Source organism: Manduca sexta, chromosome 21, assembly GCF_014839805.1.
Source record: "Manduca sexta isolate Smith_Timp_Sample1 chromosome 21, JHU_Msex_v1.0, whole genome shotgun sequence".
Lineage (NCBI taxonomy): Eukaryota > Metazoa > Arthropoda > Insecta > Lepidoptera > Sphingidae > Manduca > Manduca sexta.
In genome coordinates this window covers 10,911,768-10,933,186 of record NC_051135.1, presented here as the reverse complement: position 1 = coordinate 10,933,186, position 21,419 = coordinate 10,911,768, and the positions used below count along the sequence as shown (strand labels likewise).

General features: G+C 32.4%; 1 protein-coding gene across 2 annotated transcripts in view; it reads left to right on the top strand.

Annotated features, from left to right (window-relative positions):
• The first annotated feature begins 7,021 nt into the window (after positions 1 to 7,021).
• Positions 7,022 to 21,419, top strand: part of LOC115440163 (neuropeptide F) — a 30,129-nt gene continuing 15,731 nt past the window's right edge. For both annotated transcript variants that reach the window (XM_037441187.1, XM_030164355.2), the window contains exons 1-2: positions 7,022 to 7,150; positions 19,925 to 20,084. In XM_037441187.1, coding sequence (XP_037297084.1) covers positions 19,933 to 20,084 — 152 coding nt within the window. In that variant the 5' untranslated portion in view covers positions 7,022 to 7,150; positions 19,925 to 19,932. The remainder of the gene's footprint in view (positions 7,151 to 19,924; positions 20,085 to 21,419) is intronic.

The following is a 21,419-nucleotide window of genomic DNA, read 5'->3' as shown; positions in this document are numbered from 1 at the left end:
GTGGTCGCTATCCGGGCAGATATAAAATATATCCTACCATCAGCAAATACTGTTTATGGACGGCCATATAACTATCCAGTGAGCGAATGACTTGTCTTGTCATACAGTGGTATCAACAGCAAGTACCTACTGTTTATGGGTGGCCATATAATTATCCAGCGAGCGGTTCGCTTGTCTTGTCATGCAGTGGTATTCTAAAACATCATTGTAGACAGTGTAACAACTGGACATAATAAGACTTAACATCTCATGTCTCAGGATGGCGAGCGCAGTGGAATACCAAACAATACTTTGTAATTCAGGGTGTTGGATGGTGTTTCTACTGTTTATGGGCGGTCATATCGCTTACTATCACGTGAACGGCAAGCTCGTCTCGTCATTTAAATCTTTAAAAAAGTCATTATTTCTGGTTGTGTAGGCAGAGTAATAAGTCAAGTTTATACTGGCAGGCCATGTATAATAGATTCATAGAAACCGCTTAGTACTTTAATAGTGCAAAAATGCATTTTAACCGAATGAGAAGTTGGAAACTAATGGCGTACTGTGTAGAATGCTTAATGGTCTAAGTTTTAAGAGTTGTCTTGCAATAATAAAGGGTATTGTTACTTTTATTTCTGGTTTTAAACTTTCTTTTGTTCAAGAAAGTATATATTGAGCGATATAAATAATGCATTAAAAGTTTGTATTAATATTTATTTAAATACAATAATATCGTAAGACTAGTTTTGTAGCGTACGTTGGTAATGAGATTCATGAGGTTTAACTCCCAGTTACGCATTCAAAATTTAAAATTCGTGATTAAATTTATGTACATGAAATAATTTTCTACTTTTACATAAAATATACAGAAAATGTTGTAATTTCAATTTGAAATAATCTTATGATGTAATCCGGCATTCTATAACTTACAGATGACTGACGGATAATTATCGATTGATAAAGTAGTGTATTTGAGTATACTACGTGACTAGTACGAGCCGGGATGGCGAATCTTTATTTGTTAATGTGCCATTTATTTATTTAATGAAAGTTTACAGCTATTGGCCAAAACACTAACATTTAAAAATATAATCTAATCTAAATTTAACAATATTAACACAACAATAACAATAAAATAAAATTCAAACAAATAAAATAACTAAAACTATTTTCAATACTTAATTAAACTAAGGAACATTTTAAACAATACCTAATTAAACTAAGGACCATTTTAAAGCGTTTTCAAATCTAACTTAATACTATTGTAAACATGGCAAGGTTTGTTCTAAAATTAAAAAATAAATATGGCTTGTAACGTGTCACCATGCCCCTTAAATTTTTTATAACCTAACTATTCTTCCATCGGGGCTCTGCAAAGTGACTTCTGCATCTGATGATGAGTGAAGCGAAGCCCAAAAAAAGATTGGTATATTACTGGCATATTCGCCATCCCTCGTAGTGTGTGGGTAGGCTGAAGAGCATGTTACAAGAAAAGGTCACGTAAACAACGCCACTCGAATATTGCTGATGAAAACTGTATATATAATATTTAGATGTTCCTGACATTACCCGCGGTTCAGTCTATCAGTGTGTCCAAAACTAAAAATAATTATTAAATGAAATTATGATATCACCTGCAGTGATATCATAATTTGATGCCTCCGGCATTAAGTCTGTCTTTACGTACGTATGTGTATAGTGTAAATGAGTACATAAATGAAATGAAATAAATGTCTATATTATATATCCGTCCGGATAACGACCACCGTACACAAGGTGTTAAAACCCGCCATAATGACCTATGTAAGTATGTCGCGTTTCGGGATCTAGTTCGGGATTTAGTCTGTGCATATCTGGTTCCAATATGCCGACATAATTGTGTCGACTGTCGAGGAGAAATCATCTCTCGTCAGTCAACATTCCTTTGGACCCCACTCAAGTTACCATCACGTGCCGTGGGATCATTTTGTCGTCTGCATAAAAAAAATACTTTAACCTTATACCTTATCATATGATATCCTTCAACAAATAAATTTTATAATTATTACCAAGGCATGTGAAATTAATAAATCTTAATCCATATTCCGATTAATCCATTCTCACCTGGTTTTAGTTTATTCATTTGTTCAGTTTTAATAAACGACACACGGTTCTTCGGCGCTATTGCATTGTGAACAAGCGTGACAATATATAGCGCTCCTTTGACACCATCGGTGCGTGAAAAAACCATGCATATTGCTTCGCAGCAATTGTTACGGCAGTCGCTGTAGGGTGATGGTATACGTGTCGCAGAAAAAGAACACGCTGTATATCGTCGGTTGAAAGGTTAATTGTCTTAAGCGAAATTTATTACGAAAAAAATTAACTCAGTTAAAAAAATATAAAAAAATGTGCTGATTTTATACAGAGTCATTTTGACATCGCGTTACTTAATGAAACCACATACTTATCTACTTGGAAATAACACTTTACAATAAGTTACTTGAGCTGAAGGTGTAAAATAAAAAAGTTTCGAACAAAATAACTATTAATAAAAAGTAATTTTGATTTTACGCGCTCTAATGCCACTACTACTCTAAGATAATTCGTTACATTTCAACATCACACTTTCAGTCAGATGTACAACCACGGACACACCATATTCGCATTAAACTATAAAATGATCAAAAATTCAGTAAACTAAAATCTGGATTTCGTGAAAATATTAATTATTCTTGGATCATTTTTGGCCCAATGTCAGCAAAGGTGAAGACGAGTATGTGGTTTCATTTAGTAACGCAATGTCAAACTGACCCTGTATGTATGAAATTGAATGACGCAAAAATTTGTCGATTAAGTAATTTAGAATTTCAGCCGTCGATAAAGGTAAGATGATTTCTTACTTATTGGTAAAGAGAAGATTCCCCAGTAAGAAAAACTTGGTATACCTGTATAGGTTTACTTAAGTACAATCATATTGTACAGTAGAATTTTGGAGGTGTAAAATTTGACAATGTGCTCTAGCCTAGGGTGACTAAGGTCTAAACACTCTTAGGAATAATTGGTATGATTCTCACACTCATAGTGTTAGCTATATATCAATCTACAATGAAAAGGTCTGGAGATTGGACAAAGAGAAGTGATATAAGAGAGAATTTAAAGGGCCTCAGTGTTGCCCCATTTTTTATAAAAAACTCACTCAATACTATTCATTAAAAACATCTTAAAGATTCAAAAAGAATGAAAGTGGTTTCCAAACATAAACCCTATTATTAAAAGATTACGTGTTAATATTGCGAAGTCTTCAGAAACTTTCCCGTACTCTTTACTTGACTTACGCCCCGATGTTCTTTAAATTTTAAAACAATCGGGACTTCCGACACTGTGTAACCGCTTTTAAATATTTAAATCAAATGTGCTGTCGCGTCATAAAGGATACAAAGGCTCTTGCTGCCGGAATAAAATTTGCTGTATATTACTAGGTATATCATAGTGGGTTTGTATCGCTTCGTCTCTTCTGTCGTGTAACAGTGTCCAGCATCCGAATTAAGAGGCATTAGATCTACTATTATTACAGATTATGACAACTACTAAAAAATCTTTTTTCGTAGGGTTTTCTAAAGACATTATAAAATGTAAGACATTCAAATATGTATCTCACAATGCTCACAGATTTTATATTTGTTTAAAATCCAGCGTAAAATCTAAATTATTAGAAAATTCAAGTTAATACATGTAAATTGGAAATTTCTAACAATATTACATAGGGAAGAGGCAAAGTGAGTTACAATGTCCTTCTTTTGTTCACCAATACGGCACTATATGAAAATCAAAGTTTAATGCGAATTTCGCGAGGGAAAATCGTTGAATGGAAGTACAGTTGTGTCGACTCTACTTTAGAGTGCTATAAGGGTTTTTTACGTATTCAGAAATAATTTGGCGCAGTTTTTACAACAGGACGCTTTCCTGACGATCTTACAAGATTTTTATTTTCAGTTACAATTTTTCAAGGATATATAATAATAATATCAGCCTTTGGTTTGGTTTCAGGTTTTGAACCTGCGGACATTCGTATCGGCAGTCCGTTCTACAACCAATTAGGCTATCGCCACTTCAAGGATACTCCTGGCTAAATAGAGTTATTACACTATAAAAGCTTGACCTGGAAATCGAATCCAGAACTCTACAGGCCATACACGCTATCACAACAAGAGAGATATGTACCCTCTTATAATTTACTCAAACTCATTACTAAAGTATACTCTCTCTAATAAACAGAAGTACACGTAAATGTGATGTTAAAATCCTTTCTAACTGATTGGCGAAATCTCGTCAGATTTCGCGGCAACAACGCTTCGGTTATGCAAAACAGGTAAAAGATTTAGATAATTTCATTTATTGGCATTGGTGAATGTATGTGGGTGTTTATCGTAAGTTTTCGTATTAATTTCCTCGCACTGATGAACTGTGGTTTTGTGTTTCTTTTTTTTTAAACGGCACAGCAACGACTGCACAGACAGCACAGTCGTTGATAGCTGACAGTACCTGATGATAATTGGGGGTTAATAGAATGTCGACTGATGAGAGATGATTACCCCTCGACAGTCGACACAATTATGCCGGCCTGTTGGAACTGGATATACACACGCTGGTCCCGGAAAGCGATGCACTTTCGTGCGCCACTATGGCGGTTTTAACACCTTGTGTATGGTGGTCGTTATGCGGGTGTTGTATAGTCCAAAAACATTGAGAAATATCGACGCAGGAATTTTTCAAGTAGATATATAAATTGTAACATTTTTTTCGAGTTGCAAAAGCTGAAATTCATAAATCGGAATATTTACAAATTTTAAGAAGAATATTATAATTATAATAATAAATTTCTAAAATATTGATCACGAGTGTACCAACGTCAAATATTTGTAGAACATCACATCCAATAACTGGTTGGACATTACAAAATGGCCGAAAGTTGCTCAATCACAAACTGTTCGTATGGAAATTCCATGTAGGTGGTCCTGATTATAAACTACTCAATATTGTTTGTAAGTATGAACAACTAACTTATATGAGCTCATTATTATCAGTAATATTGTCAACACTTTTTTGTCAATGGATTTAAAAAATAATAAATATACCATGGACTATTCAGCTCATTGAAGTGACTATTACCTTTGTAAGCGAGATTGTCGAAATCTCAAAAATCCCTTCTTTTCAATTCTCATTTCTGTTCCTTAAAGGAACTTACTTAAGACCCCCAATTTTTATCTATAGTGTGGTCAAATATGAGCCTTGAACTCAGGTACATTAGAGACCATATCACAAGCCTAAAAACCAAACCTATCGAAAATTAGTACACAATTCAGTACCAGCTCTAGCTTATAAAGTATGCAGTAGGCGTTGTCGGTTGTACCCAATTTCCTTTCAACTCGATATTGTATTTAGTATTGGACTTTACATAGAGAATAGCACAACTTCATAATTTAATTATCGTGAATAACGGCTATCGACATTGATGTTAATTTTATCAGGTATCATTGAATACCGTATGCCTGAGGCTATGGCTTTGGAATATCAAATTGTTCTCTCCAATACATTTCGGGAACATTTATTAAGCTAGAATCAATGGTACATTTCAGGCACCTTTATCAGCTAGTCAGTTTGTTTTCAATGCTGTCGACTAGGCCGGTACAATTGCCTCAAGAAAGGCCTGAGGTGGCAAATTCGGTGCTACGTGTTGTGAGACCTTGGAAATTTCTTTTATTAAAAGTAGAGAACGAAGATTCATCTTGAATTATCCGTCACCTGAAATTCGTCAGTCTATTAGGTGTCCTATTTTTTATATAGGAAAGCACCTATTTGATTTGGCACTTGTTTAATTTAGGGCCATCGGTTTTGCTCCAGAGTAGAGCTGCGAAAGACGCTATACAAATTTTTAGGGTGACATTTGATTTACGATGATGATGCTAATCTGCTATTGGGGGAATACGTGAATTTGTAATCAATTAACTGCTATAACCATTTCCCAACTTTTGACACCTGCGATAGATACGATGTATACTTATTTGAATATATCAAACACATTCGATATAATAAAATTAATAATTAACGTCCATTCGTGCATTATTATTGACACGATGGCAACGGGCATTCAATTTTGTGATTAACTTATTACTGCTTAATTATATTTGTAATCACGTGTGATCTATTTGCCTTTAGTGCATTGATTTGATAAAATATTTTAAATTGATAACGTGCCCCAAATGTTTGACAATGGATTTGCATGACCGATTAATGAGCATTTGTGTGGAATGAATAGAAATTATTGAAGTTAGTATTAGTTTCCACGTGGTTTTTGCGACGGTTGTTAGTCTCTTTGAAACGCAAGCTTCTCTGGTGGTAGATCTCTCATATGTAGCAGTCCGCTTTGGTAGGTACCGCCGCAATGTCTATTTCTGTCGCCAAGCAGCAGTGTGTAGTCACTGTTGTGTTCCGGTTTGAAGGACATTGTAGCCAGTGCTGGACATAGCGAGACTTAACATCTCATATTTTGTAATAAAAAATAATAATAAACAAATCTTTATTTCAACAAAAATATTAATGGAACAAACACAACTAAAGCAATACAATACAGATTACAGATCATGAAAATGCAATAAGTGTTGTTGAACATCCGGTATCCAGAAAAAGACTTAACTTGAGTTATGGACACCGATTGCTCACATCAATAGTACTAATAAGACATTAAAAAAAATATTATTTATGGTCAATATTTCTTTGAGATGAATAATTATTTATTTCACTGTCCAAAAAGTTCAGTCAATTTTATTTTTTATCGAAAGCATATTTTTAAGTACTTGTTACTAATAGTAAATAGTACATACCCAATTTAAATTAAGAAATATATTGTCTTTTATATTTGAAGCATTCGAATAATGTTTTTCTTTAGTGGCCAGTATTAATTTTAAAAATCAACTCGCGCCTGACCATTTTTTTTCCAAGAAGCACACGTCAGCACATCATGAAGTTATGGTGCCTACGCGTGCGTGGCTCCGCCTCCAGCCCGCCCAAGCGCCGCGTATAAATGCTGCCACCGACATCCTTGTGGGCCACTCCGGACTTGTTGCACTTTCTGCTTTCGCGCTCCCGAGCCGTTCCAAGTTTGAAAAGTTCCCGCTTGCCGACGTACAAGGTAAGTGATGTTTGAACATGGTTTTTTTTAAATTTGAATTAATTTTAAATATCGAATTTATTATAAATATTTTTGTTAACATTATTGAAATACCATGGAATATATTTTTCATTTTGATATCCGTATCCGCGACATAGAAAATTGTGAAATTTACAAGTTCCTGATATTATATCGGAAACTTAATTAAATATTAAAATTTAAATATTCAAAAATATTAATAGTTATAGTTACCAAAATGAAAATGAGTCGTAGAAAAAAGTGAAAACTAAAACAGACATTAAATATTTTATTATTCTCACAAAATCTAAAATAATTTTGAATTACAAAACCGGAACCGAACAAATTTAACTTAATATTAGTTTCTGTAATATTTTTGCATTAAAAATACAATAAATTATGAAAAGTTAACAAAAATCTGACAGTATTCCCAAAGAGATAATAAAAAAAAAAATTATCTAGCATAAACGTAATTCAAACAAAAGTGTTATTAATTCAAATTATTTTTCTATATACAAAAAGCTCCGTAATATATCAAATATATCCGAATTTTTATTTTAAATTAAACGGAAATTTCGCGTGCTTTAAGACCTACGTATTAAAATATAAAATGGAAAATAATTAAATACAGTCTGTACTAATTACTAATTACTCACTGAACCGTTGAAAGGCTTAAAGGTCATTTCATATTATAACTGAAACATATTCTTTATACATAGTCACTTACTCGTTTATATCTGTTAAAATGACATAAGTAATATGCAAGCATTAAAAAAAAGTTACTTTTTACCATTCTGGCAAGGAACCTTTTTATTCTTCCTGATTAACTCTTTGTCTTATTTCTTGTCATCGCTTTTTAACACAGTTATTGCACTCGGAACAACTGAGATCTGAGTCGTTGTTTTTATTTAGATCTCAAGCCGGAATGATTGATAATCGAAATTCATAGTTGTTTTTAGAGCAATATTAATTGGAACATAAAAGCAACCTTTCTCTCCCTTCTTTTCCTGCCTTCGTCGCTTGCGTAGGCTGCAGTCTTCGAAATATTCGGACAAAATTATAATATATAAACCGTGATCCGCAAAACAGTTTTATTGTAATGTCTAACAGTCGCGTAAACATAAAAAATAAAGTACAACTTAAAAAAAATATTCAGTATAAAGAATGTCGGAAGAACATTTCTCAGTTTTGTTTCTCTTTCATTTTAAGACGAGTATTAAAGAAGGGACAGTCATAATGTCAAGGTTTCTAAAACATTTTACATCTAGCTATTTGTGTTATAGTGTCAGTGGCAAGTTAGTGCCATTACATTAGGGTTTTACAAGTTGAAAATGAAACGAGTTAAGATACATGTACATACGCTCGTGTCAGTTTTAGCACAAAATATTTTGAAGATATTTTTCGAATTTTATCGCTGTTTCATATAATATAATTTTCTCTCATATATAATTTATAGGAAGAAAATAATATTATATAAAACCGCGATAAAATCCGAAAAATAATTTTATAGCAATATGTCTAACATTCACGAAAATATAAAAAAACTATGACAGTATCATAATGAAGTGTTCTAAAAAGTAAGTAATTCAAGTTTTTGAAATAACTTAAATGATTCCGTTAAAGGTTTCGTACATTTTGGTGAAAAAAAATCATTCAATCTTGTGGCTATTTGAGAGAACGCGTATAAAAACAGACATTCGTTAACATTTTCAAAGTATTAAATATAAAAAGCAACGTTGAAATAAATTAGTAAGAAAATTTCAGTATGATACTTAAGAAATTAAATAATTTATAATATTTTTAACACAATATATATTCATAAAGTATATCTACTTTAACTTTTGAATAACCTCATTGAAAAATACGAATCTAAAAAGGATTTCTCGCGGCAACCCTAACCGATAAAAGGGCTACCTTAAACCAAAAGGGAAAGCCATTTCATTACCACATTCACAATAAAGAAAAAACAGTAATGGACACAGTACATTCACTCTGCAAGAAGCTTTGAACATCTTCAATTATAATAAAACATTTGGGTCTATTTTAACACTTTGATGTATTTCGGATTAATTACTTAAACGTTACAAACACCTTTTTATATCCAAGCAATCATGAATGGAATTGTTTTATTATTTTTGGAGGTTTTTGAAACAATTATTTTTCATTTACACACTATTGCTTGATTATTTATAGATTCTGCATAATGTTATTAATAACATGAGATTTTATGAAGATTTTAAGGGATTTTGATAATAAAGAAAATACTTTACTTCTCTGAGTAATAGATCTAACACATTGTCATTTATTTCTCTGAAACAGTAGTATGCGAACATACTTTAGATTTTCAATACAATAAAGTCAGAAATAGGCTGTACGATTCCTTGTATAACTTTGTTATTTCAAGATCTAGGTAATATTGCAAAATTATAGACGCTTACCTTCTCAAAAATTTCATAGATCCAAAATGCAGTTGCTAAAAGCCTTCAATTTTATTAACAAAGGGGTTTGGCGTATAAAAATAGATAAATAAGCTATCTGGTAGACGGTCACAAACGCCATTAAACCACTTGCAAAAAAGCAATTAATGAAAGCTACGAAGACACATGCGTGGGAAACGTAGACACACTTGACGAACTTAATCACAAGAAATAATATGGGAAACCCGTAGGAGCTCTTCACTGAATCGAATCTAGCTCGTAAATTGATGGTATTATTCAAATATAGAAGACAATTATTTTTCGAAATGCTGTAAATGAAGGAAAAAGTCTTCTCAATTAAAAAAAATGATGGCCAGTTATGGTTATCGAACCTACTTCGCTTATTTTTAAAAGCAAATATAATAGACAACGAAATACAAGTATAATGAATTCTTATATTTACGCGAATGTTAGCAATTGACGCGATAAAATCCGTAAAATAGTTTTATTTCAACGAAATACTAGTAAGAAATATTTTGAACATTTTTCTCGTTCTTTTGTCATCAAGGTAAATCATCCTGCTCTGATTAGTTTAATTAATACGATAATTCAAGTCCTGTCTAGTGACGTCATTAACCTTGATCTTTTTTTACCAGAGCCTTTGGAATTTTTAACAATGTACTAAAAAGAAAACACAGAACATGAAAAAAGAAGGTTTTTAGTGGTCAAGTTGAAGCAGTAGTAAATTACTGGGGTAGAGGGATTAGCACGTTATATTTATAAAGTGACCACGCTATCAGCTTACTTAGTAGCGTAGCTGAATTGCGTTCGTGGAATGTCCACTAGTCTGAGGTTCGAATACCGGATCGGGTAAAAGTTTCACTATCAAGCCGGAGTCTAGAATTTTGCCCAATACAGCAATAGGCTCGCTCCCTATTACATCAAAGTACGAGACATACATTGCGAAAAGTATCTGTCCTGGTTGCATCTCTGCCTACCCATTCGGGGATAAAGGCGTGACATTGTTTTTAATGTTAATAGTTAAGGGGCCAATTAAAGTGTATTTGTAACTTGGAAGGTGATAATGACCATTGTTCATATTAAAATTAGGTTCGATTAAAAAGGAATATCCCATTTATCAAGCGTACTATTTCCGTCGCAAAACACAACTAAAATACACTCACAACGAACAAAATGTTTGTTCAACCATTAATATTTGCGATGCAAAAGCGCACTCCAATTTCAATACTGAAATTTTCATAAAAATCTATTACCCACCAGTTAAAACATTACGGCAAATATGGCTTGGTTAGTGAAGCTTTATTGCCTATTGATTTCACTGCGTATGAGTTGAAAAGGTCAAAAGTATTAAATATTTTTGTACAATAGGAAAATGTTTGGGAGTTTGTATGTGTTTTGGATATATAAGCCAAATATATCAAAGAGTATAACTACTTTTGTATTGGATACCCCATCTTAATCCAGAACCGACTCCAGTTCTTCAGTCGTTGTGATCGAGAAATCGCCTTGTAAGACATACATCATACTGTTAATAATCAGTTTTATCACAATACAGGTTGACTATACCAAAATTCTATGTGATATTTGATTGAATTTGAATATATCATGTCTTTATCGGTGACATTTTTTAATAATCACCAAAGGTAAAAAACGGGGAAGCATGAATTATTGTATTCTTACTTTTAAAAATATTACAATTTTTAATCTCATTTTTGCATATAAGTAAAATGAACATAGAAACTTGTAATAGTGAGCTAGCAAAAGTCTAGCAAACGAGTAAGTTGGTTGCTAAATGAGTTTATTACTACTGTTTAATATTAACACTACTATCAAACTGATACACGACATATAGTTTAGAGCGAAACCTCTATCTCATGACTACGTCTAAACCCTGTAAGCAATTGTTTTCTTTTATTTATCTCTGTGGGAATGATATTAGACCACCTTATTAAATTGTATATCTCTCTAAATTGGTTGGCTTGGTATTAGAAGATGCGACCCGTCGTAAATTACCACGGAAATGTTTTCCTGTACTCGTGTGAAGGAAATATTCTCCAATCTTACCTGACCCGTCGTGTAGAGAAACTAGTGCAACTATTTACCGGGTTAATTTCCGTCCTATATCATTGCTATATTAGCCCATCTTTAATTATGACTTCTACCCCGAAGAGGCAATTCTTGTGCGCTCGGGCTCCACACAGAATGCGCACCCATGCACGGAGGGACATTTGCTGCGGCCCTAGGTATACAGTTAAGTGTGTATGAATATAACTCATGGTAGTCATTTCACATTGAGGCCTCGCTCGCTAGCATTTCCCTTCCCTCTCTCCTTTCTCCCCTCCTCTCATCCTAAGAGGTTTCCTTCTCCTTCCACCGCACTTCCTTTTCAGCTATCCTATATTATATAGCCGGGGGTTCTAGTATCTTATTCATTGGTTTCCCCCAGTGTTGACTTCGGGGTTCGATATCCAGAAAAAAACTAGGAGCTTAAACTGTTACACGCGACTTCGTTTGCGTGACAAAACCTTATTCACTACAAAGCTTCCTAAATCACTGTTACGAACTATAACGCCATTTATATATCAGCGCCATCTATCTCAAAATTGTATTAATACTTCAAATATTTATTACGGGAGCAAATTTATTATATTAAAAATGGCCTATATGTTAATCTAAGACATGGTCTATCCGTGTGTCAAATTTCATCCTTATCTGTTCAGCAGTTTGTTTACTTCTAACAAACATCCAAACATTATTGATGTAAGATTTACGTATATTCAATCCAAAAGGTTTTTTTTTTCACAACCTGCGATTCGAGATCTCTGCATTCTATACCAATGTGTCCACTGACGAATATGAAAATTTCGGAGCAATTTTTATCAAATTATACTTGCAAATAAAATTGGACCTAACTTTGCTTTTTAAAAAGGGCTAACTCCAAACATCTATATGGACAGTCGGGAATATATTTGTTATTATAATTATGTAGTATATTGCTTTAAAAGTATAAGAACTAGGTAAATTACTAATTTTATGTAATTATGTTTTATCGATAATCTCAAATAGTTGATCTGGCTTTTCATAACCCTTGCTAAATATCCACAATAATAAAAAAGTATTGACTATATTGGTTTATATGGCCTTTTATGAATATCAATTCGGGTAGACTTAGTCAAAGAAATTCTTTAATGCAAAAAAAATATCATAAGCCATCTAACACTAAACTCGAAAGATGACGTAAAATATTATTGGTTTAATCATAGTTCTAACTTAATTTGAACAGCATAAGTAATAATAGACTTTTCGAAGATGTCGGCTACGATTAAATAGCTATTTTCGACGTTAAAGTCATTTATCTTGATACCAATGTAAATTACTTTATAAACTACTTATACATAGTACTAGGTATTAGGATTCACCGGTATCTATTCTTAGAACTGTATAGTAAGACTTCCATTGCATAGAATTTTCTTAATAAAATATATGTAACCTACATAAATATGTTTTTATTTAAAAATGAACTGTCAAGAATCAATTACAATTACAATTTATAAGCAATAGCGAATACAATCATAAAAAAAAACATTTTTGATATTATATTTCAAAAGTAATCGTTTTTGAAAAAGGACTATATGAAAGACAGATAACTGTTTTATATGGTCAGACCTAATTCAACACTTATTATGGTCTGTAAAATGTTTCTTAATAAAAAAAAGTTCAATAACTAAATACTTATTTAATTCGAAGTAAAAATACTATATTCCATTTGCCTTGGGCTAAATGAAACATGGAACGAAATTGGGTATTAATAAAAAACTGAGATGACTAGCAAGATTTATTACATCTAGTAAGTAAAAATACTCCGAGCAATACGTCTGCAGAATATTTACATAGGATCCGAATGGACAAAGGCTTTATTTTCATTGTATTTTGAAGTATATTAAATTTCCAATTGGTTTTTATCAAACCGATATGATTTAATTTATTTCTCTGTAAAACTTAACCAAAGACAATTCCAATTTCAAATTATATGTTACAATATCGAAGCAAAAATCAAGCAATGGAAGTTTATAGACAACCATTTCTATATAAATATAATGTGAATAAATAATATTTATTTTTTATTACTTTGAATGACGTATAGAGCTTGCCGTACCCCTGATGTAAGCGAAATGACCGCCCATAAACAGTAGAAATACAACAAATTGAATTACAAAGTACTGTTTGGTATTCCACTGCACTCGACAACATGAGATGTTGATATGTCTAGTAGTCACATTGGCCAAAATGTCCTTCAAACCGGTATACAAAAGTGACTACACACTGCTGCTTGGCGGCAGAAATAGACATTGCAGTGGTACATACCCAGGCGGACTCTAACATATAAGAGACCTACCAGTAAATTATTATTTATGAATATAATTTACTAGCGACTCGCCCCGGCTTCGCACGGGTGCAATGCTGATACTAAATATATTATTACAGAAAAATTGTGAACGTTGTATATAAAAACATAGCGGCCCGCTCTGGCTTCGCACGGGTATAACATAACAAAATAACAGTATTTCTCCACTATTTAATGGATGTTATTATACATATAAACCTTCCTCTTGAATCACTCTATCTATTAAAAAAAACCGCATCAAAATCCGTTGCGTAATTTTAAAGATTTAAGCATACAAAGGGACATAGGGACAGAGAAAGCGACTTTGTTTTATACTATGTAGTGATAAATTTGTTCACCTGGCAGGCCATAAACTGTGAAGTATTTATCTTGGTGAAGGCGGAGGTTATGATCTCATTAGTTCCTTCCTGGACTCACGTAAGCCGAGCTAATTATTATTTTGAAAGGATAATTATTTGATGGTTTTAAATAAATATTATTTCTAGAAATTTATCGTTGCGTTTCTTCAGAAAGTCGGTTTAAAAACTTGAAGATGAAATGAGAGTATTGGATCTAGTCTAGTTGAACTATGTCAATATTTGTTGCTTTTTCAAACGAAAATGACCTTAAAACCTACATATATAAAGTTATTTTTTTAGAAATTTAACAACTTAATGTTAAAAAAACATTACAATAAATTTAGATTTTAAAATAGAAATTATTTAAATCAAATAAATTTAATACAATATTATTACGTTCACTGTCTATCTTTGAAGGATAGATAAAAAAAAATAATTTTCCTGAGCATATTTCCTTCCTATGATATCATAGTAGCCTAAGCAAATAAAGCTTAGAAATACGAATTTATTTTTTTTAAATAAAAAATTAGGTTTTATTTATCCAACATGGGAATCAAAGCCGATATATACGCAGTTACATGACAGTAACTGGACAAGACAACCGAAAAATGTTATAAAACAAATAAATTAACATCAAACACGCCATTTCGATAACTGCACTATTAAAATGTTAATTAAATTTTAACGAAGTTTACGCCGCCTTTAATTTGTCAAAGCTTTTGAAAATAATGAGGTGTTAATTTGTTTGGTTGCTAAAAATATTTTTGAAAATAACATTACATTTTTATAGCTCGTTTGTTTTGTAGTTGTAGACTGGCATAACGAATACGATTAATAAAAAAAATATTTAAATGTTAAAATATATTTGCAAGTAATAGAATGATTAGCTGGTAATAATTTAGAAAGATACTGAAGTATGATATAGGTTAATAATAGGGATTGACTACTCTATAGAAACATTCGTTACTAGGTGTTGCTCGCGGCTTCACGCGCCTATGAAGTTTTTCCGAGCTAAAAATCTTGGCACACAGTAGCCTATGTCCTTTATGTTTCAAGTTTGGTACCAAATATTATAATAATCGGTTTAGTTTTTTTTTATCCCGGCAAAGTAATTAGAAGGGAATTTCACTGATAAACTTATTCTCCTGGGTGAAGCCGCGACTTATAGATAGTTTTTAATATACTTATCCTTGTCGTTTTTCACTGCGCATTTATCTAATTTCCACGAATCATAAAACAAATACGACAGTTCTTTACAGAGCTCGTATACAAGATATTACTTCCTATATGCTTTCATGCAGAAATCCTTTGACAAAGTGAATCACACACCCCTTTTTAATAAACGTCGAGCAAAGGCTATGGAAATATGCGTACTTTTAATTTAAACGTGACGTGTAGTTCCGACCGTCAACGTGCATTGATGAGTTTTTGTATCGATGGTTTTTGCTGTGTATATTAACTGTATTTTACCTTAGTTAGAGTTATAAAAATTTGAATAGTCTAAAATAACTTTGATTAAACTAACTTTCATAGGTACAAGAGTATATTTCGGTGTTTTGTTTATTTCTGTCGCTTAATATTGCGCAATTTATACAAACATTGTAAGTATTAAGGTTGTAATCTCACGGCTTAATATGTAATAGCGGAAAACAACATTTAAATTATAACAAAAATGTACGGGAACATAGCTTACAACAAGCATGTTGCACATGTCAAGCAAACCAAACCAAGGTGCTTGTATACAACCCTGGATTTTGTTTTTTGTTATGATATAACATTGCAATATCAGGAGGCATAGAGATGCGTATACTATTTGCATGTGTAACATGGTGTTGCGCTCACTATGTCAAAAACAAAACCTCTATCAGTAAATTATTCGTGCGTGAATTTCTCAACTATATTTTGAACAAATATCACAACAGAATATACTTATACAAAATAACAAACAGATCGTCTACCCAGGGGAGCGGCCAGACTGATAACAAAACCATGTGTCGTGACGAACTCGGCTACATGTCAAAACATCTAGTAAGTATAGATATGAAGCTATCAGTGATATCGGCTTCAATTTATTTTTAGTTAGGTATTAAATTAATCTAAATTATTTATGCTTTAAGTGCTTTAGTAACATTTTCTCTATTTTTCCTAAAACTGTAGATTATATAATATCGGAATTTAATTATGAAGTTAGTAAAGTTACTTATAAAAAATTACGATTTGAAAAATCTATAATGTTCTATTTTAGTATAAGTGATATCATGAATCGTCTTTCTAAATTCCGTAAACGCCATATTAATGTTTTACGCAGCACAGTAAGAAAAACACCCACTTTAATAAAAAATAATAAACTCTGGTTTACAAGATCTAATGAAACCAAAAGATTAACAAAGTTACATAAATGTGTGTCCCTACAATGCCGATGTGCAATAAAATGTACTTTTTACACATCCATATACTCTCTTATTAAAATGTTCTTTATATTGCTACTCGGTATTTCTGCGAAAAATCTTGTAACTATTTTATAAAGAAACTAGTCTAGTTTTCACTGAAACATTTTTTTCAAAGGAAATGGTTATGAATAATAAGAATGAGAGGAATCAATACTGCGAATAGAAGTTACGTAAAGGAAATAATTAGAATACTGTTTGTACTGTTTTCATTCTATTTATACCTGATTACAAGGGTTTGTGTTTTTGCGATTTAATAATAATGTATTTGATGCTGGTAGGATATATTTTATATCCGGACAGCGACCACCGTGCACAAGGTGTTATAGTCCGCCATAGTGGCCCACGTAAGTGTGTCGCGTTCCGGGGTCAGCCTGTGTATATCCGGTACCAGCTGGCTGGTATAATTGTGTCGACTGTCTAGGGGTAGTCAGCTCTTGTCAGTCGAAATTCTTTTGCACCAATTCCACTTACCATCAGGTCCAGAGAGGTCACTTTGTCGCGACTGCATAAAAAACCAACATAATTTACTATAAGTTATATTTATTTCTATTTCAGAACTTGGCAAGGTAACATTTTGATAAAATTAAAATAAATCAACTTATACATTTTACATTTTGGACAGCAGAAAAAGGCAATGCAAATTATTATTTCTTACGCCACTATCCACAATTTGAAGCTTAAAAATATTTACCGTCCATTGTCCAAGCTACAGCGCAATAAAAAAGTTTGTCCAATAAAAGTAAAAACTCTGTTCGTCAATGGCTCATCGATGGGAACATAATCGCAACTCAAACTGTGACAATCTGCAACTCAAACAATTGGGGACATTGTGGAACAGCCGCGTCCAATCCTTTATACACATAATGGAATAAACGTTCATACCTGTTGCTTAACTCTTGGGTATAAAGTCTAAAATAATTTATTCTTTAATTTTTAACCAGCCTTATTATACTATCCCACAGCTGGGCTGCGGCCTTGTCTGCTACTGACAGGTTTTTTTGTTAATAATTGAATAAAATAATAGAATAAAGTGAACATAGAAGCCAAAATAACAATCTATTTTCATTGAATAGTTTTATTTCAATGTTTAACATTCGCGTAAATATAAAAAGTCATTATACAATATATTTTACCCGAAATATATACGATGAATGAATCTAAAACTGCCAGCATTAAATTATTTCGTGACTACGCTCAACCAACTAAGAAATATTACGTAGTGAACCCGACGGCGGAAACCAGACCCTATTAAGTTTTCTTACTCCCGAACCTGCCCATTTAGAGTAATATATTGGTAACGAAGCATACATTTGGAGGGAATTCTCATTGTAAATTGTAATGCAGTGAGTTCATTGATGGGCATTGCTTTATTATTATTTTTTAAACAAATCTTATATTGTGGAATATTCAAGAACCATTTATACTTTCATTCTTTAGAGGTTACTTAAATGACCGTTTTTAGCTTTGGTATATTTTATATCTTCGATGATCATTGATGTAATAAAATTTCTATCTTCCACATCTCTGAAAATTACAATAAAATGTCAACAGTTATTTCTCTCTTATTTTTTGTCACCATCATCTTTTTCAATTTATTTATTTAGTAAGTTACACTAACAGCATACATCGAATCCTTACATTAAAACATTGAAAGTAAACAATTGGCTGATATAAATGCAACTTACAGGCTCTTTAATATAAATAATAAGTGTAATAAGTTTTTATCCTCAATATTTCCCATCATCTGTTTCATGTAAATAAATTCAATTCGTTCTGCCTTCTTGAATTCAAACAAAGAGTAAATGGATTTCGGCTTCATTAGCTTTCTCACCCACACGAGTTTCGGAACAAATATTAGTTTGACACGATTCGTTCCGGGATCGAAACCGTGGCCCTTCGCTCTGTATTTATCACTATTGACTATTGGCTGGCTAAGTCATTTCTTTATTTTGCTGTAATTAATTGCTGTTGAGTCAGTATCGTTTGTGAAATGTCTGGGTATACTAGCTGTGTAAACTATAAATATCAAGGTTTGATAAATCCAAAATTAATTTCATTTTGTTCAAAACTAATTTCTGCAATAGCGTTACGTTATTTATTTCGATAATTATTTTGTTAAACAATTACTGCGAAAAGGTTTTTCAAAAAAGGATAAACACACATAGACGCACGCCTTTTCTCCCCGCTTTTAAAGGGTAGGCAGAGGCGATCGCCCGGGGATCCAACCCGGGACTTAATTAGTGCAGTCGTACCGTAATATAACTACACCAAGTGATTCAATACAAATAGAATACAACTAAGCTATATGTAAAATTCCTTAGCAAAATCCACCGATTCCTATAAACAAATGATAACCGACGATTGAAAAAACTAATCCTATTACACAGCACGACTGTCCGTCAAACCATGTAACGTTGAAATCCTAACTCCTAACACGTTCGGACACGAGCTCATATAAGGAGGACAAATGAGATGTCACCGCGGCTGTGTCCGCTGTCTATCGGGAAGGGATATGATTAGAAGTCTGTGGAAATGGCATTCAAATGGGGAATTGAGGATTTTTATGTGATATTTTTGGCTCTTTTTATATCATGGTAAAATTATTGGAAAATATTGTTTTTAGTCCGTCTATAGTGTATGCAGTAATTAGTAATTTGAAATATACTTTAGAGTGAAAGTAACATTAATAATCATCTAGTCTTCAGCCCTCATAAATTCTTTAACAAATTAAAATTAATTATAATAGTACCATATCAAAACCTAAATATGGCCTGCGCAGATAAAAGACCTAAAAAAATCTTCAATATTAAATTCCAAGGGACTAAGAAGATCATTTTGGATGAATCGTAAAAAATGTGTTATGAGATTTACAAAACATTCTACGTGTTAGGGATGCGTATCAAAAGTGTTTCAATTAATCATTTATATTAAACCTAGAACATCTGCCAAGTGTAAGGATAAATGATGGGTGGGTAGGCAGAGCTGTTATCCGTCAAATAAAGTGTAGGAGTCGATCTCATCATCATATAGGACAATTGTGACACTCGTGTGTATTTTGAAGTCTGTTCTGGAGAACGAAGCCAAATTTTGATAGATTTCTTACCCTACTGCCAGACCAATAAAGCTAATCAAAAATATTTGTTTAGATCTCAAAATGCTGAGCAAGAGCTACGTTATTACCATCGCTCTGGTGCTGGCTGTGGTTTTCCTGGCCGAAGCCAGGGAGGAGGGGCCGCATGACATGGCCGATGCTCTCCGCATGCTGCAGGAACTCGATCGCTATTACACTCAAGCTGCTAGACCAAGGTAAGCTATCGAAATAGCGGTTTGATATTTAGTTATAGCTTAACGTCATCCAGTATTGCATGGGTGTCGCCAGGTTTTAGTATCAGAGAAGTTCCAAAAATAAACAATAAAAATGTGCATTGAATGACAAAAATACTCATTTTAAGATATAATAGGTCAGTTTAAAAAATATAAAATAAATTAGGAGTTGAAAAAAAAAATATTTCGGACTTTGAAGCCCTCCCCTGGCTACACCCATGCAGTATTGATTGACTTGTATTTAGTAATATTCATTCAAATTATGAAATCTTTTGATCATGTTTCTTGTTTTTGACATGCTATATCCAGTTGATACATATTTAAAATGTATTATTTAATTTTATGTTTAACGGGAACAAAACCAGTACCATTATAAAAGTGGTTCAAATTATAATCTATATTATTATAAAGATGAAAATTTCACATCTCTTAGGGTATTTGTTAAGCCAATTTACATTAACAGTGTAACATTTTTCTTAAGTCATAAATATCAAATATTGTAAGAATAATATTTAAATTCATAACAAAAATCGTAATTAGTAGCAACACTGACACATTAATTTCAGATCGCGACAAATTTCAATTTACAACCGTCATAACGTTTTGGAGAATTTTGTATTTGTTAGTAAAACTTTTTTATTTTAATTATGATGGATTGCCGTTAACGTTCAACGCTTATTTCCTGTAATTATTTTAATGGTCATCAATTAGCTGTAAAAGAACAAGTTTTATCAGTTCTTCACAGTCTATATAATGTTTGATATACCTATTATATAAGTTTGTACGTCGAAACTAAACTTAGTCTGAATTGGTATTTTGTTTCTTACATAGAAATACAATCAAAATAAATCAAAGTAAAATAGGATTTGACCTAAATTTTGTGTCTTCTTGTAGCTTACTAAGAAATACAATCAAAATAAACACCAAAGTAAAATAGGATCTGACCTAACCAGCAAAACCATTATCAGTGTGAAGTTGGAAAGTTTCAACTTTACCGTTTTTCTTCCTAATGAATTCACAACATACGAAGACACTCCATTGAAGAGAACTGTGTACTATCGCCCCACGACATCGGTCAGACGATTAAGAGCGTAGATAAACGTTCTCGAACCATCTCGGAACTAGTTAGCGTTAAAAAATAGACGTTCAACAACATTGAATGAAGGTCTATGTATGCATTATGTCTGACTAATGGATACGTGTTTAGCTTTTTTATTATTATCATCGTCTGTTATGTATCTAGTATTACTGAGGTTTTTAAATTTATTTATTAGAAATGCACTTTGCTAGTCAAAAATTTCATGAACGAAGTCTTAA